General features: G+C 42.5%; 1 protein-coding gene across 1 annotated transcript in view; it reads left to right on the plus strand.

The window, feature by feature from the left end:
* Positions 1 to 24,531, plus strand: part of LOC126315899 (ionotropic receptor 25a) — a 208,827-nt gene that overhangs the window by 170,774 nt on the left and 13,522 nt on the right. Inside the window, exon 13 of the mRNA XM_049992710.1 lies at positions 4,483 to 4,604. Within this exon, the coding sequence (XP_049848667.1) occupies positions 4,483 to 4,604 (122 nt within the window). The remainder of the gene's footprint in view (positions 1 to 4,482; positions 4,605 to 24,531) is intronic.

The following is a 24,531-nucleotide window of genomic DNA, read 5'->3' on the forward strand; positions in this document are numbered from 1 at the left end:
CAGGTAACGTCGGGCGTGCTTAGCGAAATTGTATAAGCACGTCCGCGTTATTATCCCCCCTTATACCTGACACCCTTTTCATTCTGCTACACCGCTTTGCTGAGACTGTGAATTCGACAACGAGAAATCAGCTGCTTCAAGTGTGTCAGGAAATAAGCCGCCATTTCCATTTGTCTTGTTACACATGGTGCTAGCAATGAATGAGTGAATGAATTTGAACTTTTCTCTTTCCAGGAAAGTTGAAATGGTGTTTCTATTTTTTGTAGTTTGCAACCAATATATGTATAAATTTGTTACTTCTTTTTGAATAGCCATATATACACTCCTGGAAATTGAAATAAGAACACCGTGAATTCATTGTCCCAGGAAGGGGAAACTTTATTGACACATTCCTGGGATCAGATACATCACATGATCACACTGACAGAACCACAGGCACATAGACACAGGCAACAGAGCATGCACAATGTCGGCACTAGTACAGTGTATATCCACCTTTCGCAGCAATGCAGGCTGCTATTCTCCCATGGAGACGATCGTAGAGATGCTGGATGTAGTCCTGTGGAACGGCTTGCCATGCCATTTCCTCCTGGCGCCTCAGTTGGACCAGCGTTCGTGCTGGACGTGCAAACCGCGTGAGACGACGCTTCATCCAGTCCCAAACATGCTCAATGGGGAACAGATCCGGAGATCTTGCTGGCCAGGCTAGTTGACTTACACCTTCTAGAGCACGTTGGGTGGCACGGGATACATGCGTACGTGCACTGTCCTGTTGGAACAGCAAGTTACCTTGCCGGTCTAAGAATGGTAGAACGATGGGTTCTATGACGGTTTGGATGTACCGTGCACTATTCAGGGTGCCGTCGACGATCACCAGAGGTGTACGGTCAGTGTAGGAGATCGCTCCCCACACCATGATGCCGGGTGTTGGCCCTGTGTGCCTTGGTCGTATGCAGTCCTGATTGTGGCGCTCACCTGCACGGCGCCAAACACGCATACGTCCATCATTGGTACCAAGGCAGAAGCGACTCTCATCGCTGAAGACGACACGTCTCCATTCGTCCCTCCATTCACTCCTGTCGCGACACCACTGGAGGCGGGCTGCACGATGTTGGGGCGTGAGCAGAAGACGGCCTAACGGTGTGCGGGACCGTAGCCCAGCTTCATGGAGACGGTTGCGAATGGTCCTCGCCGATACCCCAGGAGCAACAGTGTCCCTAATTTGCTGGGAAGTGGCGGTGCGGTCCCCTACGGCACTGCGTAGGATCCTACGGTCTTGGCGTGCATCCGTGTGTCGCTGCGGTCCGGTCCCAGGTCGACGGGCACGTGCATCTTCCGCCGACCACTGGCAACAACATCGATGTACTGTGGAGACCTCACGCCCCACGTGTTGAGCAATTCGGCGGTACGTCCACCCGGCCTCCCGCATGCCCACTATACGCCCTCGCTCAAAGTCCGTCAACTGCACATACGGTTCACGTCCACGCTGTCGCGGCATGCTACCAGTGTTAAAGACTGCGATGGAGCTCCGTATGCCACGGCAAACTGGCTGACACTGACGGCGGCGGTGCACAAATGCTGCGCAGCTAGCGCCATTCGACGGCCAACACCGCGGTTCCTGGTGTGTCCGCTGTGCCGTCCGTGTGATCATTGCTTGTACAGCCCTCTCGCAGTGTCCGGAGCAAGTTTGGTGGGTCTGACACACCAGTGTCAATGTGTTCTTTTTTCCATTTCCAGGAGTATATATATATATTGTGTGTGTGTTTATTTTAGACACCACCTACTAAATCGCTGGATTGATTTCAAGTAAATTTAGTACATGTCTGCTTACTGCCTGGAAAGAAGTACTGTGGTGTAAATACCACCTAGCTCTCATACCCTGTCAATACACTCTTAGATTTTCCCCAAACCTCTCAAAGCTATCAATTTAGGGTTTTAGCCGTCTTGCTGTACATAGTATTGCGCCAGCACCGCTGACTTTTTTGGAGTGCACCCACGATAGAAATTACATAAACACTCTTGTTCGACCGATTGTTGGATATTGCTCATCTGTTGGTGACCATTGCCAAGGTGATTAAATAGAAGTACCTCGCGTTTCGTTGCGGGACTCTTTAGTCGGCAGACCCTATGAGAGTGGCGTTTTGCTTCACTGGGAGGTCGACTGCTAAAATTCCAAGAACGTGTGTTCCAGGACGAGCCAATGGATCTTGGTTGGCACAATTTGTTCAGCAGTGAAGAATTCAATGCAGATCTCTGTTAGTTAGCTATCTGCTTGTCATATAGATTATCTGAACGCTTCTTTTATCGAAACGGTGTGGAAAGAGTCAGTTGTACGTATACGTGACTAGTCCTAACATTAATGATCATATTATTTTTTTAGTACTGCTCGAGCAACTACGCTCACAAACAAATTTTTCTTTTTTTACTCGCTTCCAGTTTTTAAGTAGAAATTCGTCAATGGAATAGGATGAGTTCCCCAGGAGAAACGATTTTAGGTTAGATTTAAAACTTGCTTTGCTACCTGTCAAACATTTCGTGGTATTCTGTTGCTGTATGTTACACTCCTTTCTGAGCTAGTGACAACTTTCATAAGCGGCAATGAAGATTACTTTTTCCTTCAGTGTTGTTGATATGGACATCGCTGTTCTTCTCAAATTTTGATGAACGATTTATGAAGAAATTCATTATATTGTATATGACATACACTCAAGAAAAAAAACGACGCACAACGAAGCAATTATCCGAATGAGCTGGAAATCAGTAGATCTGATGCACATGTACCGACAGACAAATGATTACAGTTTCAGGAAAATTGGCATCGGGCTCGATTCAATATGGAACTTATCACTGACTCCAGCCAATGAGATTTCATGCCGAAGATGTGTACGAGACGCCCTGGACAAACCAACCTGACCGTCACCCACCATACAGTCCGACAGCCAGGAGAAATGGTCTGGGGTGCTGTCTCTTTTCGTAGCAGGACCCCTTTGGTTGTCATCAGCAGCATCCTTACAGCACAGCGGTACAGTGACGTTATTCTACGCCCTGTTTTGTTGTCCTTCATGGCGACCTATCCTGGGCTTACATTTCAGCAAGGTAAAGCTCGCTCCCACACGGTGAGAGTTTCTTTGTGCTTACCAAATTACCTTGGCCAACAAGGTCCCCGGATCTCTCCACAACTGAGAACAAACGGAGCTTTATGGTAAGGGCCCTCCAACCAGCTCGGGATTTTGACGATTTAACGCGACAAATGGACAGAATTCGGTACGCTATCCCTTGGGAGGACATCCAATATTTCTGTCAGTCAGTGCTAAGCCGAATAACTGCTTGCTTAAGGGCTAAAGGTGGACTTACGCGTCACTGCCTTGCTCAGTTTGTGAATCTCTTTCTTTTGAATTAATCATCCAATGCTTCTGAAATAGTAATCATTTGTATGTCTGTACATATACATCAGATCTATCGATTTCCGTCCCATTCAGACAATTCCTTCGTTGCAAGGCTGCAATTACAAACCTCTAATTTGAAGAGATACCTAAAGGACAACAGCGGGTAATCTCAACATATTATTCGTACTGTTCTCTTTGGGCAATCTATGTGGTCAGTTACCCCGGCAAATTATTACATAGACATTATTGAGTGAAAATATGCAAACTATGTAAGGAAGTTTATTCGTTTGTTTCCAAGAGTAGCAGTTATACGAAAAGCTAAGGTAGCTGAACTTAGCTGTCTGAGAAGCTCAGCATTATACGGTACTTATTCCAGTTCTTGTTTTCATCAATGTTTACAGCCAAAAATTTGGAGCATTCTGCCCTATTTACTGACCCCTGTGCTACATCAGTTCTTGGTGTGAACCTGTTTGTTGTATGGAAATGAATATAGCGTGTTTTTTTCAGAATTAACGGAGGATAGGAATAGAAGTGGACCCAACATTGAGCCCTGAGAGACTCCCTTTTTTTTTCTCTCCAGTCACCAAGATTTTCTCTCCTTCGAAAATCGTTTTAATTATTCAGCATAATTCTTTGCATTATTTTTAAGTGTGAATCGAACCAGATGTGTGTAAAGCCCTCAGTTCCATAAAAACTGAGTTTTTTCTGAGGGTATTAGATGAGATACACCTTTGATAGCTCACAAAAAATACCGGCAGGCGATATTTTGTTATTTAAGGCTTGTGATATTTAATGAGTAAATGTATACATGGAAATCTCAGTCGAGCAATCTTTCTAGAATCGAAATTGTGATACGCTAAATAAATTGTTTCGTTTAATATGAGACTGCTATTGAGCACATTGTTTTTTCAAAAATTTTGGAAAAATATGGACGATAATTATATAACTGTATTACACGAACCTCGATGTTGTTGCCAGCTGTCATGCCTAAAATTTTTTTGCGGATTCTCCCTGCGTGCATGTAGTAGAGTACTCAGACCTTTTGCTGTGAACTGGACACCAAGCGAAGCACAGACGTTGTGTTCTTCTCCCGCAGTCACCGGTGCAATCCCTGGAGCAGCTGGCGCGCCAGAGCCGCATCAACTACACAGTCGTGATGAACTCAGACACGCACGAGTACTTCCGCAACATGAAGAACGCCGAGGACGTGCTCTACAAGTAAGTCGATCCCACAATACTCCATTATCATTACCATCACCGAAGTGTTGTCCTGTTTCTAAAGCAGGCCGCATGCATTTGTGCACTGGACTCCCATTTGAGAGGGTGGGGAGGTGGGGAGGGGAAGGGCGGCATTTCATGTCCCAGCCTGCCACCCGGATGCTTCCTTCGACAGGAGACGGCCACTTTCCTTCTCCATCCCTTCTCAAGCTGAGCTTGTGCTCCTGTTCTAGTAGTTGGGTCTAACATTTTTGAATGCTGCACCCCAATATTCTTAGTTATAAAAATGTATCACGGATATATCATATGAAAACTAGCAGTTGTAGTACTAGTAGTAGCAGTAGCAGTAGTTTTATTCATCTGTAGATCACTTTTACGAGGATTGATTCCGTATTTCTACGAGGGTTGAATGAAAAGTAATGCCTCCACCTTCGTTAATTTGGTTTGGGTGGGAATATTATAATAAATCAAATGCAGAAATAATCCTTAGAATGCGATCTTTAATAACCAATATTCACCAGACAATTGGATACATTTCTGCCAACGATGAACAAGTTTTCTGAAGCTGTCAGGGAACAAGTCGACATTCTGCTTCCGCAACCACAGTCTCACAGTTCTCTCAATGTCTTCATCAGAAGCATAATGGTGTCCCCGCAGATCATCTTTTATTCATCTGTAGATCACTTTTACGAGGATTGATTCCGTATTTCTACGAGGGTTGAATGAAAAGTAATGCCTCCACCTTCATTAATTTGGTTTGGGTGGGAATATTATAATAAATCAAATGCAGAAATAATCCTTAGAATGCGATCTTTAATAACCAATATTCACCAGACAATTGGATACATTTCTGCCAACGATGAACAAGTTTTCTGAAGCTGTCAGGGAACAAGTCGACATTCTGCTTCCGCAACCACAGTACCACAGTTCTCTCAATGTCTTCATCAGAAGCATAATGGTGTCCCCGCAGATCATCTTTTATTCATCTGTAGATCACTTTTACGAGGATTGATTCCGTATTTCTACGAGGGTTGAATGAAAAGTAATGCCTCCACCTTCATTAATTTGGTTTGGGTGGGAATATTATAATAAATCAAATGCAGAAATAATCCTTAGAATGCGATCTTTAATAACCAATATTCACCAGACAATTGGATACATTTCTGCCAACGATGAACAAGTTTTCTGAAGCTGTCAGGGAACAAGTCGACATTCTGCTTCCGCAACCACAGTACCACAGTTCTCTCAATGTCTTCATCAGAAGCATAATGGTGTCCCCGCAGATCATCTTTTATTCATCTGTAGATCACTTTTACGAGGATTGATTCCGTAGTTCTACGAGGGTTGAATGAAAAGTAATTCCTCCACCTTCATTAATTTGGTTTGGGTGGGAATATTGTAATAAATCAAATGCAGAAATAATCCTTAGAATGCGATCTTTAATAACCAATATTCACCAGACAATTGGATACATTTCTGCCAACGATGTACAAGTTTTCTGAAGCTGTCAGGGAACAAGTCGACATTCTGCTTCCGCAACCACAGTCTCACAGTTCTCTCAATGTCTTCGTCAGAAGCATAATGGTGTCCCCGCAGATCATCTTTCATAATCGGGAACAGATGGAAGTCACACGGTGCTAAATTTCAAGTCTGTGCGCTTTCATTTCAGTAGTCAGCATCCGGGGTACCCATCGTGCACAGATCTTCCAATAGCCAAGCAAAGCAATAACGCGACCCACATGTTCCTGGAAAATGCCGATTGTGTTTGGAGTTTCTCTCTGAGTGATACGACGATCGTCCTGAATCAACCTGTCAACATTTTGTTTGTGAAACTCGGTGGATGCTGTTACAGAACAACCAACTCTTTGTTTGTCTCGCAGGTCAGATGTTCCCGCCTCAACATCTTTAAACTCAATCGTCCAACGACGCACAATACTCATATCAACACACTCACCATAAACTGTTTTCATTCTCTGATGAATCTCGTTTGGGGTGACACCTGTTGCTGTCAAGAATTCAATGACTACACTTTGCTTAAATTGCATTGACCGACCATCTGCGCATAGTTACATACTTTACACTGTAACAACACAACGGTTCAATGCTAAGGCTTTCCGCCAACTAGAGATGTAGAGAAGAGCCTACAGGACAAGCCAGTACCTGTCACATACCAATGCTGCCAACTCTTGAAGAGTTACGAAGGTGGAGGCATTCAGTCAACCCTCGTACATTTACACAAGGCTTTTGACACTGTACCACAGAAGCGGCTTTTACTAAAATTGCATGCTTATGGAATATCGTCTCAGCTATGTGACTGGATTCGTTATTTCCTGTCAGAGAGGGCACAGTTCGTAGTAACTGACGGAAAGTCATCGAGCAAAACAGAACTGATTTCTGGCGTTTCCCAAGGTAGTGTTATAGGCCCTCTGCTGTTCCATATCTATATAAACGATTTAGGAGACAATCTGAGCAGCCGTCTTAGGCAGTTTGCAGGTGATTCTGTCATTTATCTTCTAGTAAAGTCATCAGAAGATCAAAACAAATTGCAAAGCAATGTAGAGAAGATATCTGTATGGTGCGAAAATTGACAATTGACCCTAAATAACGAAAGGTCTGAGGCCATCCACTTGAGTGCTAAAAGGAATCCGTTAAACTTCAATTCTAAATGCCGCAAATTCAACTAAATACCTAGGAATTACAGTTACGAACAAATCAAACTCGAAAAAACACATAGAAAATTGTGTGGAAGGCGAACCGAAGACTACTTTTCGTTTGACAGGACAGTTAGAAAATGTAACAGACCTACTAAGGAGACTGCCTACACTATGCTTGTCCGTCCTCTTTTGGAGTACTGCTGCGCGGACTGGGACCCATACCAGGTAGGATTCATGGAGTACATAGAGATAGTTCAAAGAAGAGCAGCACGGTTTGTATTACCGCGGAATAGGGAAGAGAGTGTCACTGAAATGATAAAGGATTTGGGGTGGACGTTATTAGAACAAAGGCGTTTGTGGTTGCGGCGGAATATTCTCACGAAATTTCAATCACCAACTTTCTCCTCCGAATGAGAAAATATTTTGTTGACACCGATCTACAGAGGGATAACCACGATAAAATAAGGAAAATCAGAACTCGCACGGAGAGATACAGGTGTTCGTTTCTCCCGCGCGCTGTTCGAGATTGGAATAAAAAGAGAATTATTGTGAAGGTGGGTCGATGAACCTCTGCCAGGCACTTACGTGTGAGTTGCGGAGTGTCCATATAGATTTAGATGTAGATGTAATGTAGATATTGGGCATGCCTTGCTACTAGAATTTAAGATAATCAAAAATAATATAATTCATATATACAGGCATTTACATATTTACAGGCCTAGTTCAACAAGGATAGGACAGGTAGTCGGCCGTGACATGATATTAGTAACCATTCCAGCATTTGCCTGAAGTTTTAAAGTAACCACGGAAAACCCAGATGAAAATGGAGCACCCGCCCTCCCTAATGTAAGACCAGCCTGTTTAAAACAGTGCTGCCCCATTTGGGTCATCTCCAGTGTACACTACTGTTTTACAAAGAAGCTGTTTAACAACATGAAAGATTAGTGCTACGCTGTTCATTCACTTCTCACCCTCAGTCACTGCATACGCTACGCACACTATACACGCTATCAGCTGATTTCAGAGTCATAGCGGCTATGTCTGTTTCCATTTTGTGTACGGCAACTTCCCATTTTCTAGCCTGTAAAAAACTGAATCAGCATCGCTCTATAACGAGGGAAATGTTGATCTCAGAAAGAGTATAGTGCGTTGGTACTATACACTACATAGCTCTGGGAGTAAGCTTTTCCAGGAAAGAAAAAAAATAGTGTGAAAGTGGTATGTGAAATGATGTGTTATATTATCGATATCATTGTTTATATGTGTTACACTTTTTATCGAATTTGTGGTTTGGGTTATCTAAGTAGCCCTTCAATGCATAGAATTTATTAGATAGCAGGTACTTTTTGACTGTTTTTAAAAATGATTTGTTTTAGTAATTTATTTAATCTCCTTGAGCGATTCATTGTACGGTTTTATTCCTTGGTAGAAAATGATGTTTTGAGTTTTATGTTTATTCTTTCTTGGTAAACATATGGTCAGTCTAGCTCTCAATTTGTAGCCATGAACAGAGCTGTTTGTGCAAAAATTACTAATATTATTTTTGATTTGCCAACTGACTGGTAAATATAATCACATGGTGTAGTTAAAATCCTCAGTGCTTTAAACAGATCTGTACAAGGAGCTCAACTACAGTTTTCAGTTATTATTCTTATGCCCTTTTGTATGGTTTGAAAACGAACAGTGAGTTCGTTGCACCTTTTGTCAGCGTCAGCTGTTTTGTAGCGTCTAGTTTTTCCTTCTTCCTCACCTTTAACTCTTCTTGAGAGTTGCCGTTTACCTATTTTTGAAACCGACTGCTGAATATTTGGATTTGGGACTGGAACAGTTTCTTGTGGAAGACATCTACACAAAAGATTAAACAGCATTTTAGTTTTTAAAAAATGATTAGAGAGACAAATGTTTCCCGCTTCACTTTAAGCAAGTTGTTAAGCAGAAGTGTTACTGCAAAAATTGGTGTTATCTGGCCAAAATATTGTTACTTTTAAATATAACCTATGAAGTGGAAACATCAGCATAACATTGGCAGACTTTCAAATTTCTTTTACACTTTTTTTGAAGCAAATTTGTAAACCTCACACTTGTCCCCCGAAGCGCTTGCCAATTGAGTACCGCTATCTTTCTTCTTGATTGTGTCCTCAAAGTAAATGACACCATAACTCGAGGCACTTTGAATAATTTCTCATACCGTTGCCGTTAGTCCTACATATTAACTTTTTCCGTCTGGTATGTCTACACATCCGTAATAGGTATCTTCAGCCTCGCTAGATACTTTGTTTGGCGGATGTAAGCTCACTGGGCGCCTTCCGAGCACCCAGCGCAGCTTGTTACCTACACTTAATACTAGAAAGAGGGGAAGGTATTTGGTAATATCCCTATCACTTGACATCTCAGATGTTGACCCAACACAAATAGAAAAAGTGTCACAATAATTTCTGCAGAAACATTTTGACACTAGTGATGCAATACCCATAATTTGTTAATGTAAGACACTACTATCGCATCGTAATGAATAACGAACCAAAAATAAATAAATAAATAAAATAGGATGTACAAGAGACAATTGATAAAATGATACTAGAAACTGAGTAAATCACCCACAAAAAAAGGAGTCAAATGAAACAACACAGTATGTCTATCTCTGTTAGTTATGTGAATATATTTCCAAACATTTCTGTCCAGGCAGTCTACCTAACACCTTCGCTACAACTGGGACGTTTGTGTCTCACGACAGATTATCAGAGAAAAAGTGCGAATGTGCTGCATGTTATTGCTATGCATCAGTGTCCAACTCGTCGAGGAAATCCTGCTATTATACTCAGAATTCTTATAATTGCAGCTTGCACCCGTAGATTGTGCTGTCTTCAAGTTCCGTTTTCACACTTTGCTCTGCTCCTTATTGCCGCATCGAATTAGCTCACACCTGCAGGCAACCCACCTAACAGAGTTGCAAATCAGGCTGCTGTCACGCCTTCCCGAATAAGTATGCAGGTATTGACGTTCGCCACGTCACAAACGGTGCCCATATTGAGTACTTATAACCTGAGTTAAAAACTTTCCACTGGTATGTATCTGTTTTCTGGATGTCTTGTAGTTTTTCTTTTCCAATTGTCTTCTGAAATCCTAGAGCTGTTCATAAATAAGACTTTATGTCCCAGCCGTCCCACACGTTGGACAACGAAACGGCGGTAAATATTGTTTTTTTTCATATTGTTACTTCTGACTTCGACATCAAGTAAAATAACCATACATTAATATCTTTCAGTCCGAAAAAACTCATAGTGATAGAGTTAGGGACATAATTTCTAGTAATCGTCGCCCTGTAGATAGTTTATAGGGTACCGGTACTTGTGTCGTGACCACTCCACTGGCAGAAGCAGTCTGATGTTCAGTGTGTCACACTCAGTGAAGAGTGTAGCTTGTGAAAGTCGTAGTGTTCTTCTACTTGTTTAATTTTCCTTTCTTGTCTGCATCCCAAGATGCTGAAATCCAAAATGAGCGCTATCAGATTGCGTGGCATTGTTAAACGGTTTAGTAGTGACAGTATTCAGGGTGACGGATCCAGTGTCGGTTTAAGGCCGTAACGACACAGGCATCGGCTGGGGGCACCAAGCTGAATGGGACGCCATTTCATATACGTAATTTTTGCTAACCAGGACAATAGGTCAATATGTCAGTTTCTCGCGATTAATTGTGATCCACCTGCATATACGGGGTGTAACTGCCGCAAGTGTAGATATATTTCTTGGTGACTGTGGACAGTGTACTGAACACATTACAACGGCATTTACTTCATTTGCTGAGCAGTAATTATATCTATTACGAGTAGTAAATTTTTAGGTTGGTTAGTACCTCCAAGTACACGTAGCAAGAGCAAGAAGCCAGTAATGCTTACTTTCCCCAGGGCAGCACGTCAAGTGTTGAAGTGGGGGCGCAAAAGGTTAGTGTATACTGCAGGGGCAGTCCACGTAGCGGTGCAGTGCAAAAACATCAGGTAATCAATTATATGAGAATGCAGGCTTTCTCGTCAAATCTCGATGATAAAATCTTCTCGGATTGACGTTTCAGCAAGTTTCGTACTTGCCATCTTCATGCCAAGTGTCGGGTTAACGTCTCGTCCGGAACTTTCTAGCTGCTGGACTACGAGCTTCTCTGCATCCTCGGCGCCCTTCGGGCCAATCAGGCGCAAGCGGAATCGGCGAGGCGAGGCGTGGTGGTGGTGGTGGGAGGTGGGGGCGGGGGGGGGGGGGGGGGGGGGGGGAGCCGCGGGTGCACCAGACACAAACAGAACAATCATCACATTTCACAGACACTAAAAAACTACAGAAATAATCGCGCACACACGTGCACAGGGGAGTAATAGCCGAAAGGGTACAAACTCCCCCTCACGCTTCCCCAAAGAGGGGAAAGTAACAGATGAGAGCAGCAGCCGCGGGCGCCGGGTCCTGGCTTCTCCTCTCGGTGCGGCCTGTTATTCCATGCGCCGCCACCGACCTGCCTCCATCGGTGCGCTCTCGTCTCACTCTCGATAATGTGTTCCACGCGCTGCTGAGTTGGAAGCCACTATCCCGATTGACCAGGTTATCATTGATCCGTATCTCCACTGCCTCTTTAATAACAGAGTCCCACAAACCTTTCGCTCTACACAGTCTCTCGGTTTCTTTAAATTGAAACGTGTGTTTTTCACTGAGGCTGTGCTCCACTACCGCCAATTTTTCTTTTTGTCCGAGGTAGACGCTTCTCACATGTTCAGAGATGAGATGCATTACGCAGCGCTGCGTCTGTCCCATATATTGTTTCCCACATTCACAGGAAATGCTGCAGACACCCGGTGTTCTTAGACCCAAGTTGTCCTTCATTGAGCCCAGAATATTTCTGATTTTTGCTGAAAGTTGGAAGATGGTTTTTATTTTGTTCTTCTCCAGTATCCTGGCAATCTTGGCCGTGGGCGGCTCTGCCTAAGGAAGGAACGCCAGACCTTGGTTGTTCTCTTCTTCCTGAAGGTCCTACTTCTTCTTCTACTTGCTCATCTTGAGAGCGCGTCTAATCTGCGTTTCGGTGTATCCATTCTTCTGGAAGGTTTTCTTCAGGTACTGAAACTCAGTAGATAAACTGTGCTTGTCGCATATGTCATGAGCTCTGCAGACAAGAGTAGTGAGCATGGATTTCCATTGTGCTGGGTGATGGCAGCTGTTGGCGTTGAGGTACAGGTCTGTGTGTGTTTTCTTTCGGGTAGACCGAGTGTCCCAGTGTGCCGTCCGTTAATTGTTAAATTATGTGATATGTTTACAGGAAGACTGACGCAGAGAAAACACAAGCAGCACACTGATGTGTATACATTTTAAGGTACCACATATAAAAATATCTGTTCTTATACCCATTACGCCGTGTGTAATAACAATAATTATTATACAGCTATAGTTGAATAAATAATAAAACTCGCATCTCGTGGTCGTGCGGTAGCGTTCTCGCTTCCCACGCCCGGGTTCCCAGGTTCGATTCACGGCGGGGTCGGGGATTTTCTCTGCCTCGTGATGGCTGGGTGTTGTTTGATGTCCTTAGGTTAGTTAGGTTTAAGTAGTTCTAAGTTCTAGGGGACTGATGACCTAAGATGTTAAGTCCCATAGTGCTCAGAGCCATTTGAATAAATAATAAATCTCGTGTGGCTCACAGATTGGTGTAAATATTATCATCTAACGCGATTTCGCTGACGGGCATGTCAGTTTAAGTTGGTGCTGTTACCATCAATGGAACCCAGCTCAACTTCGTGAAACGCTTATGTCTGAGGTACGTAGGGGAGGATGAGGGAGGAACCAAACGATACGTCACTCATGTCTAAAAACGTTCTCGAACTGGTCGTGGATGGATCTGTTGTAAATACACCATTTGTAACGTCTCAGCGACAACTGATGACAACCACCAGCAAAATCTCATTCTGCAGTCATGTGGAAAACACAAAGCTCTCCTAGATAAGACACTACAACATGGCGACAACACGGTGACACATCAGTTCATTGCTGAGGCACTGGCATCTTCAAAAAGTGGAAATGAATTTTTTTTTTTTGCACAGCGACGGCAGTTATAGCATTCCAAGATCACCAATCTCATTATGAAATAATATCTGGAGACAAGTTCTTGAATGTCTCTTCCCGATGAGAGTTCTTTAAGAACATTCTACCTTCAGCACTTAACAGGTCAGCCAGAACATTATAACCAACTACCTATCAGCTGGTATGTCCAACTGTGGCACGGATAATACCAGTTATGCGTTGTGGCATGGAGGTAATGGGGCATTGCCACACAAGTCAGCAAATTATGGGGAGGAGAGCCAAGAACTCTGACGCCAAGTTCAATCACATCCCAGATATGTTCGATCGGCAGTGATCCATGCCCTGTGGAACATTCACTTGTGTATCCATAAGTCCAGTGAAATTCGTGCAATACCATGGTGGCCAAGGAGTATCGTTCACTGGTTGCAGACTACGTACATCCCTTCATGACGATCATGTTTCCCGATCTGCCGATTTGGGCGACCAGCACATCATTTGGAACTCACCACTGTGTTCCTCGAACCACTCCATCACACTCCTGGCCTTGTGACATGGCGCATTATCCTGTTGAAAAATGCCACTGCCGTCGGGAAACATGATTGTCATCGAGGGATGTACGTAGTCTGCAACCAGTGAACGATACTTCTTGGCCATCCTTGGTACCTTGTACGAGTTCCACTGGAGGTATGGATGCCCTTGTGAGTGTTCCACAGAGCATAACGGAGCCGCCGCCAGCCTCTCTATGTCCCGCAGAGCAGGTGCCAAGGAACCTTGGAAAATGACGCATTCGCACCCTCCCATGGGCATGATGTGGACGTATCAGTATTCATCAGACCATGCAACGCTCTGCCATTGCGCCAACGTCCAGTGCCGGTGGTGACGTACCCATTTCAGTCGTAGTTGCCAATGCTGTGGTGTTAACATTGGCACGTGCTTGGGTTGTCAATTGTGGAATCCCATCATTAGGAGTGCCTGGTGCACTGTGTGTTCAGATACACTTGTACTCTGCGCAGCATTGAATTCTGAAGTTAGTTCCGCTATAGTTGACCGCCTGTCCTGTTTTACCATACTGCTCAGCCTATGAAGTCAGACATCTGTGACGAGGGATGGCCACCCAACCCCACGACGTCTGGCCATGGTTCACCTTGGTTTCCGCACGTGTTGAAGACACTCACCACAGCACTCTTCAAGAACCCAACAAGTCGTTCAGTTTCCGAAATGCTCGTGCGGAGCCTCCGGGCCATCATAATCTGCCCTCGCCCAAACTCAGATAGATCGCGCGCCTTCACTATTCTACGCAATGACAGCAAGGACGATAGTCATGTTCTATCTGATCAGTGCAGAGTTCATGTTGACACTGCACACGAAAGTTGATACCTGCGCAGTAAGCGGCCAACTTGAAACACAAATTGCCGTTTGTAGAAATCATTAAATTCAAGCAGTAAAATTCATCAACATCGTTGCTTGACTATATGTAAAAGCAACCTTCTAAACTGGTGCACTCTCCTGTTATGACTACAAATGGATAACTGCATGATAAAATCCGAAACTTGGCATGCTGTAACTCATTCAAAATCCCACAAAATAGGTTTTTCAATTAGCACAATTATAACATACACTCACACATGATCTAATTTTGTTGTATAGTGAGTGAAATGGCATATCTGACGAGTGTGCTATCATCTACTGGGATTTATGCCAAGCGAATGGGGATAAAAGTCTGATACAGCGTGCTACCACTTAGTGATATTGATGTAAACTTGTAGGTGACTGGTTAGGGCTAGTATGTATTTGAAACATAAGGCGGGGACAACGAGACATTTGGGCCCTGCAACGAACTTATGATGTCTTGTCAGCTTGTCACCACACTTCGCGAATGTTCGGCTTTGTGCACAGCCCACAGGAAATCAATATTTAATTGAAATGGTGCGCACTAAGGGTCTTAAATTTGTCGTGTGCTATCGAGAACGTACATGCATTTAAACATGCACTAAAGAATTATTAAAACTCGTCTGAAATGCACATATCAAGAAAAGTTTTGCATCATCTCGGTTCCGAGAGTTCCGGAACCTGCACAGAAAATTGGAATATAGATCAACACAAAATCATTTTTGCCCCTTTTTATTGCTCGTGGAAACCACACATTGCATGTTGTACCACAATACAGAGAGACATTCAGAGGTGGTGTTCCACACTGCTGTACACACCAGTACCTCTAATACTCGGCAGCACGTCCTCTTGCACTGATGCATGCCTGTATTCGTCGTGGCATACTATCCACAAGTTCATCAAGTTGGTCCAGATTGTCCCACTCCTCAACGGCGGTTCGGCGTAGATCCCTCAGAGTGGTTGGTGGGCCACGTCGTCCATAAACAGCCCTTTTCAATCTATCCCAGGCATGTTCGATAGGGTTCATGAAAATGAATGCCTCGCCAATGTGCTGCCGATATGGTTGCACTATCGGACGGAGGATGGCATTCACGTATTGTACAGCCGTTACGGCGCCTACCATGACCACCAGCGACGTACGTCGCCCGCACATAATGCCACCCCAAAACATCAGGGAATCTCTACCTTGCTGCACTCGCTGGACAGCGTGTGTAAAGCGTACAGCCTGGCCGGGTTGCCTCCAAACATGTATCCGACAATTGTCTGTTTGAAGGCATATGCAACACTCATCGGTAAAGAGAACGTGATGCCAATCCTGAGAGGTCCATGCGACACTTTGTTGGGCCCATCTGTACCTAGCTGCATGGTGTTGTGGTTGCAAAGATGGACCTCGCCATGGACGTCGGGAGTGAGGTTGCGCATCATGCAGCCTATTGCGCACAATTTGAGTCGTAAAACGACGTCCTATGGCTGCACGAAAAGCATTATTCAACATGGTGGCGCGCTGTCATGGTTCCTCCGAGCCATAATCCGTAGGCAGCGGTCATCAACTGCAATAGTAGCCTTGGACGGCCTGAGCGAGGCATGTCATCGACAGTTCCTGTCTCTGTTTATCTCCTGCATGTTCGAACAACATCGCTTTGGTTCTCTCCAAGATACCTGGACAGTTCCCTTGTTGAGAGCCCTTCCTGGTACAAAGTAACAATGCGGACGTGATCAAACCGCAGTATTGACCGTCTAGGTATGGTTGAACTACATACAACATGAGCTATGTATCTCCTTCCTGGCGGAATGACTGGAACTGATCGGCTGTCGGACCCCCTCCGTCTAATAGATGCTGCTCATGCATAGTTGTTTACATCTTTTGGGTGGTTTTAGTGGCGTCTTTGAACAGTCAGAGGGACTGTGTCTGTGATCAGTATCCACAGTCAACGTCTATTTTCAGGAGTTCTCGGAACCGGGATGAAACAGAACCTTTTTGATGTGTGTAATTAATCGTCCCCCACCAGAGACGGTTACTGGCACTCGTAAGCACTGCAGGGTCGTGTGCTGTGAGCTACACGCCACGGCCTGTCTTTCACGTGAGCCACACTCATAAGACAATTACGCCATGCTAACTACTTAAAATGTGCGCAACTGAAGTTGTGCTAGCGACCGTGATGCCAAGTTTCACGGAGTATAGAGGAGTGGTGATGTAGTACAGCATGGTATATTTAAGTGCCGTATATTTCAGATTACCGTATCTATGCTACGTTGAACAGCATTCAAAGAAAAATAAACAACTCCACAAGGCTTCCCAAAATAAGGTGTTCACGTGCTCTTGTGCTCTTAAACGGCAACCGCCGCTGCCTATCCTCGAGACGGCTTAAGAAGTTTCCTCACAGCTCACAGTGCTGTTGCCAGCTTTCTTCTGTGAAGCACTAACGGCTGCAACCAAAAACAGTAGCCATCTAAAGAGTTGTAACAACACTCAGGCATTGCCGTAGAGACGTTTACAGGTCACTTTACGTTATTGGTTGAGGTAGGGCCACGAAGCTCCTGTGCCCAGCCTCTCCAAATGTCATGAATCAACTAATATCGACTCAACCCTAGACACCCTTACAGGTCAATGAAATTTGAAGTATGTTAGATGTTAACCGGAACTTCACTCAGTTTTCGTTCGTTAAGTTGTTAGCTATTTTGCTTTCCGATGAGGACAGTACGAAAGCATTGCTCTACGGCCTACGCGGTCACTGAACACCAGATAAGACTCTGTGCAGGATTCGGTGGCCGACGTGCAGTGGCAAACTTTCGTCCAAAGGGCTGGGCGAATTTCTTCATTTGTTAGGAAGGGCGGCCAACAGTCTTTGCCTGCTCTGGGCAGGTCGGTGACGACAATCTAGGCGCATGCCCTGAATCTTTCTCACACAAGTTCAGAGAAACAGTTCTGTAAAAAACAATTCATTTTTCCATTGCTTATAGCTTTATATGTCAACTTCATTACGATGTGCCTATCATTTCGTTAATGGTCATAGTTATTGTGATATTTGCATGTAAGTAAGAAACTGCGTCAAATTCGAAAAAGTTTGCACTGAAAAATAGGGAACGCTATGTTTTTTCTTTTGGTACATATTACATAATATGTTGCTGCATATGAAATTTAGCTAACATATTGAATTTTGCTTTAGACTCGGGTGCAAGCCTCTGTGGCCAATCTCGAGAAAACTGATCTGATGTACCACCACATTTGCAGTCGTTTACGCCTACGATAAAGCCAGAGTGAAATGTCCACATTCCCCATATCTCATAAACGGTCTGAGATCTCAATATGAGATTTTGGCAAATGATTGCACGTAAAGGGGAGAGCATTTTGCCTTATGGTTAGTATGCAAAACTTCATTGTCTATCGTGTTATTCCACTAACTATAGATCTTTTCGATGAAAGAATGTGATTTTTTAGCGTCATAGATAGCTGGTGAAACGAGGGAGATGCTATGGATTTTAGAACAACATTATTGAAGACATAACACATTTATTTTTGTACCGAGGGCGTGCTTTTTCATCAGCTATTGAGCTTACTTTTCCTCAGTTCCTCATTTAATAAACTTAACAAATCACTGTTTCAGTATTCTCTCGCAATTACGTCTGCACAACATGTTGCTGAGATGACACTGTGTAAACTCAGCCGTGTTGTGGCGGAAGATGAGAATTTCAACATGACAACAAGTGAAATGTGTGGGTTTTACTTAAAATTCGCCGTCCATAACGCTTCTCTGAAAGTTATAAATGGTTAACAAGCAAGGCGAAAATAAATCCCTGCTTTTGCTGTATTTTGAGTGGAATTCCTTTAGGATACTAACCAAAGCAGAGATGACAGAACTGTTTAATGGTCACCATGCAAGTGTGTGCATGGAAGGGCTCCACGTAATATTCACAAAAAGAAAGAGTGCATAAGCTTCAGTTTAGAACTGTAGGTCGCCTCCAGCACTCGGCATTTCCCCTACAGCGCCTGCCTGTAACCACCACCATTACCGCTCTCCCCACATGTGCCCTGCTGATTGTGCATCTGCCGGCATGTTACTCTGCGCGCGCTCTACTTGAGGTCTCACTTGACACTGACGTATGCCAGTAAACAATGAGATAGTAACAAATGGTTCAAATGGCTCTGAGCACTGTGGGACTTAACATCTGAGGTCATCAGTCCCCTAGAACTTAGAACTACTTAAACCTAACTAACCTAAAGACATCACACACATCTATGCCCGAGGAAGGATTCGAACCTGCGACCAAAGCAGTCACGCGGTTCCGGACTGAAGCGCCACCGTGGCCGATGAGATAGTAACAACTGGTTCATCTTTCAAGAAAGAAAAACACCTGGTAACTTCAAAAAATATAACCATTGGGATCAGAAAAAGTTTCTTGAAAAGCTTTGGTAGGGTCAATGCACTGACGTCAATCAAGACAGAAATGAAACAATAAAAATCATGTGACGTGTGATGGTATTAGAGAGTGCTGAAGAGCAGATTTAGTGATCTACATCTACATCTACATCTACATCCATACTCCGCAAGCCACCTGACGGTGAGTACCTCTATCGGTTCTCCCTTCTATCCCAGTCTCGTATTGTACGTGGAAAGAAGGATTGTCGGTATGCTTTTGTGTGGGCTCTAATCTCTCTGATTTTATCCTCATGGTCTCTTCGCGAGATATACGTAGGAGGGAGCAATGTACTGCTTGACTCTTCGGTGAAGGTATGTTCTCGAAACTTTAACAAAAGCCCATACCGAGCTACTGAGCGTCTCTCCTGCAGAGTCTTCCACTGGAGTTTATCTATCATCTCCGTAATGCTTTCGCAATTACTAAATGATCCTGTAACGAAGCGCGCTGCTCTCCGTTGGATCTTCTCTATCTCTTCTATCAACCCTACCTGGTGCGGATCCCACACTGCTGAGTAGTATTCAAGCATTGGGCGAACAAGCGTACTGTAACCTACTTCCTTTGTTGTCGGATTGCATTTCCTTAGGATTCTTCCAATGAATCTCAGTCTGGCATCTGCTTTACCGACGATCAACTTTATATGATCATTCAATTTTAAATCACTCCTAATGCGTACTCCCAGATAATTTATGGAATTAACTGCTTCCAGTTGCTGACCTGCTACATTGAGATTCAATTGCCATTCCGTGCACCATGCGTCAATTCGCTGCAGATCCTCCTGCATTTCAGTACAATTTTCCATTGTTGCAACCTCTCGATACACCACAGCATCATCTGCAAAAAGCCTCAGTGAACTTCCGATGTCATCCACCAGGTCATTTATGTATATTGTGAATAGCAACGGTCCTATGACACTCCCCTGCGGCACACCTGAAATCACTCTTACTTCGGAAGACTTCTCTCCATTGAGAATGACATGCTGCGTTCTGTTATCTAGGAACTCCTCAATCCAATCACACAATTGATCTGATAGTCCATATGCTCTTACTTTGTTCATTAAACGACTGTGGGGAACTGTGTCAAACGCCTTGCGGAAGTCAAGAAACACGGCATCTACCTGTGAACCCGTGTCTAAGGCCCTCTGAGTCTCGTGGACGAATAGCGCGAGCTGGGTTTCACATGACCGTCTTTTTCGAAACCCATGCTGATCCAGTAAGTAATGAAAACGTCCTGCAACAAGTCAACAACACAATGCTAATAAAGGACATTCTGAATCGAAGAAGTAGAAGTAGAATCTTACTCATTTAGTCATTGCTGAAAACTACAGCTGAAGGAATGGTGTGAGGACAGAATCGCAAGGACTTGCCTAAACATGAAAACGTTCTTTAAAACAGTGGTGGAACACCACTTGTCGAAAATATTCATTCCGTTGCATTCACTCATGCTCTAACAGTAACATCCTCTTATGTTAACTGGGTCGACAAGTTCAGTCTGCATCCTACAAAGAGACCTTAGATATTGTAGGATTGCCACCAGCTCCTGTTTTGTAGGGATCATCCCTACTTTTGTATAATTAATGGAAAGGCCGCTCCCATTGCTCTGTAGAACTTCATTTAGTGGACAAAATTGAACAAACAGTTGCAGAGCACATGGGAAACTAATAATTTTCTATAATTGTCCAGTGTCCCTACATGATTATGCCGGAACTCTCCTAAGTCCTTACTTTTTTGGTTTAGGTACTTTTAAAGTCTTATTTTTTTATACTTATTTGTTTTTTATTTCTTTAGCATCCATGTCATCATACAAACGGTATTGGACTTGTTACACATAGAAATTAAAAAAATATGGAGTATACAAAAGGAAATTGCCTACAACATACACCAGTGAGTTAACAATTTCTTTGTGTTCGAATGGCGAATAATAATTTGTTCTCCAGTAATAACTGCATGTAGAATAAAAAGTAATATAGATAGCGAAGTAGTATAGTATAAACTGAATCATACAAAGATAGAAACTTGTCACAGAATTTGACATACAACTGCATTCATAAATTGGAGCTTAGTTTATAAAATCATTTTCTTGATTTTCAAGATATTCATTCGATGAGCAGCAACATCTAGCAACTAAAAATTTTCTAAATTCTAACTCTTTAATGTATTGAGGCAATGAACTATAGAGCTTAATACCCATATAGCTTACATGCTTCTGAGTTTGTGCTCCTTTTATTTGTTCTACACGGAGATCATCCCTGTTCTTGTGTTCTAATTGTGACAGTTAGCATTTTTGTGCAGACTGCTTAGATTTGCTTTGGTTAAGAGAGTACACATTTAAAAACATAGAGTGATGGCAGATTAAGTATTTCTAATTTTCTGAAAATAGGCCTGTGGTGAGTACGTGTAGGACTGTGGGTAATTATTCGAATGGCCAATTTTTGTAAGACAACAAATTTTTAAATTAGGTTTTGACATTCCAAAGTATGCCATTCTGATGCCTTCTAACGTGCAAATATTTACAGTAGCTCTCAGTGCAAAGCAGACTGATTTAAGTCTTTGTGTAAGGAATCTTACACTATCTTTCCAAATCATAGCTTGAGCCTGTACATGTTCCTAACAGTTTTGCAAACTGTATTCTTCCTTTTAGTCTGTCTGCCAGTTCTACATTGTCTTCGCCCTGAATCGTTTTACCAAGCTGTATGTAATTTGATATAATTAAATTTTCCTTGAGACATTTGAGTCTCATCTTGTTTTCTTTGCATTCAGTATAAATTTCTTTTCACTGAACCAAGTCTCAGTAGTTTTTATGATTTTATCAATAGTAGAATTTAATGAGTTTTAAAAATCACTCTAACTAGACTTGAATCATCTGCATTTTGGCTGTACCATACTGTAACAGCAAATCGTTCAGATATATGAGAAAAAGTAGTTGCCCTGTGATGGTGCCCTGGAGTACTCCTAAAAGAAACAAACCTTATTTTTTTATCTGAATTAACAATGGCATGCTCTACAATCTGAGATCTGTGTCTGAGATATGACTGCATAAATTTTAATTTCATGTTCTTAAATATTTCATCTCATTATTGGTAGCCAAAGCCAATATGTGAAAATACATGTAAGAGCAACAAAACAATGGCTTTAAAAGTAAGTTGTTTCACCATCCCATTTTCATAATACTGTAGTAAGTGTTGAAGAAGCAGTTGTATTTATGAAGTGACTGAGTGAATAAGTATTGATCTTTCATACTTTTGCTCTCCTATAAGTGCAAAACATTATTAACATTACTGGACAGTGATCTTAGGGTTTCCAAAGCCCAATTCATATTTAAAATGCTCAGTAAATTAATTGGAAATACAAAACGCACACCAGATGACAAGTACATCTATTAAGTGATAAACCTATCACTTTGATTTTCACCTATGTGTAAGGTAAATACTGTTAACTTTTAAATATTTTAAGTTTCAAGTATAGTATTTGTAGTTTAGTTTTGATGTGAGGATAAAAACAGACAAACATTATTAAGAACTGCACATTTTTAGTCAACTGCAACTTTTTGATTGAAGTGTCCTGACTTTTGACTTTAAACAGATGGTGACCCTACACATTGCCCTCATGAGTCATTTCTCTATCTAACTATTCAAGATATTTTTCAGAAAAGTTGCTTAAAACAATTCGCATCACAATCAGATGAGTTTCCAGTACAGGCAGTAAGTTTTTCATTCACTATTACAACTGCATGATCTGATTAACCAGGTACAACATACCTGTAATACTTGCCTTCACTACTGTTGCTTCACATTTGAAATCTGTAATAAGTTCTCTTGATAAGTCACTTTCAGTGCCTATATCACACAGTCACCAGAGCTAGAGTGTCAGCATAACATCACAAAACAAGATATTCATTTTTTCCATTTTTCTTTCAATGTTCCTTGATGTCTTATTCTTGTCTGGCTGACTCTGACTAATTAGTAAAAAGATATAAGCTTGTCCTCAATCAAAAGGATGAATATCACTGTGCTTCACGAGACATGTTTGTTCTGCAGATGGTATGCCTCCAACTTCCTCCAACCTGTGTGAGCTAACCTAATCAGTCAGTTATAGAGAAACTTTCAGTTTGATATGGAAACAGATCCAGAGAGCAACTTCTTATTTTCCACATAAACGATGAATTTTCAGAGTTTAAAGATGAAGAAAAATTATTTTATTAATGAAGGATCTAACCCCCAAGCATTTCTCTGCTTAGTCACTGGACACAAAAGTATTATTCAATGGTTATTGAAAATGACTGATAAGACAAACACAGTTTAGCCGTTGATATACAGGGTGTACATAAAGTCCGGGAATGCTTTCAATTATTTATAGCACAAGAACTATACATAGCACAGATGTCATACACATTGCATTTTGAAGAGAAACTCTGAAAAGTTTTTTTTTTTTTTTTTTTTTTTTTTTTTTTTTTTTTTTTTTTTTTTTTTTTTTACAATCATTCAATACGCAAACCATGTGTGACCCAGCAGACATCAATACCATAATTGAATTCTTGCCATACCTATCCCAGCATGGCATCGTCAACTGTGGTAGTCACTTCCCCGTATTCTCTCCTGGAACTCTGCTACATCATGTAGTAGAGGCAGTAAATACACCAGATCTTTAATGTGTCCCCACAGAAGAAAGTCACACGGAGTGAGATCTGGTGACTGGGGAAGCCATTTCATGAAACAGCTATACCCTTCTGTAGCACGGCCAATCTGTCAATGAGACAGCTCCATGTTTGCAACTAGTGCTGACTATCAGCAAATTATCAAACTACACTGTGATGGTATACATGAAAAAAAATTTCAGGGTTTCTCTTCAAAATGACATATGTATGATATCTGAGCAATGTTTGGCTCTTGTGGAATAAATAATTGAAAGTGCTTCTGTGCTTTATGTACGCCCTGTATTTTATGGTAGAATTTTATTGCAAACAAACATTATTGATTGTAGAAAAAATGTGCTCACTGTTGTTCCCCATCAGTGAAATGACAAAAGTACTAGTTCTTAATTACATATAATATCATTTTGCTTGACAAAAAAGTGAAGCATCCAGGAAGGGAGGAAAACAAAATGAAACTTCATGGTTTGAGAGAGTATGTAATGTTATTGCACTAATTACAAAACCGTCAAATTTACAAAAGAAAATTGACTGTACAAGCCCACTTGTCAGTATAATGCTGCAGACCCTCTGTGCTGGGTGCACTGCAATGATTTGGTTGGGAAGGCTGTCATAGAGCTGTTGTACCCTCACCTCTGGCAAGCTGACCCACAACTGTTGACCGAGTTGGCATCTGAGCTAGTCCCAAACATGTTCTACAAGGGACAGATCTGGGGATCTTACAGGTCATGGAAGTACCTCAGAATCGTGCAGGCAGTTCACAGACACATG

This window comes from Schistocerca gregaria, chromosome 1, assembly GCF_023897955.1.
Source record: "Schistocerca gregaria isolate iqSchGreg1 chromosome 1, iqSchGreg1.2, whole genome shotgun sequence".
Lineage (NCBI taxonomy): Eukaryota > Metazoa > Arthropoda > Insecta > Orthoptera > Acrididae > Schistocerca > Schistocerca gregaria.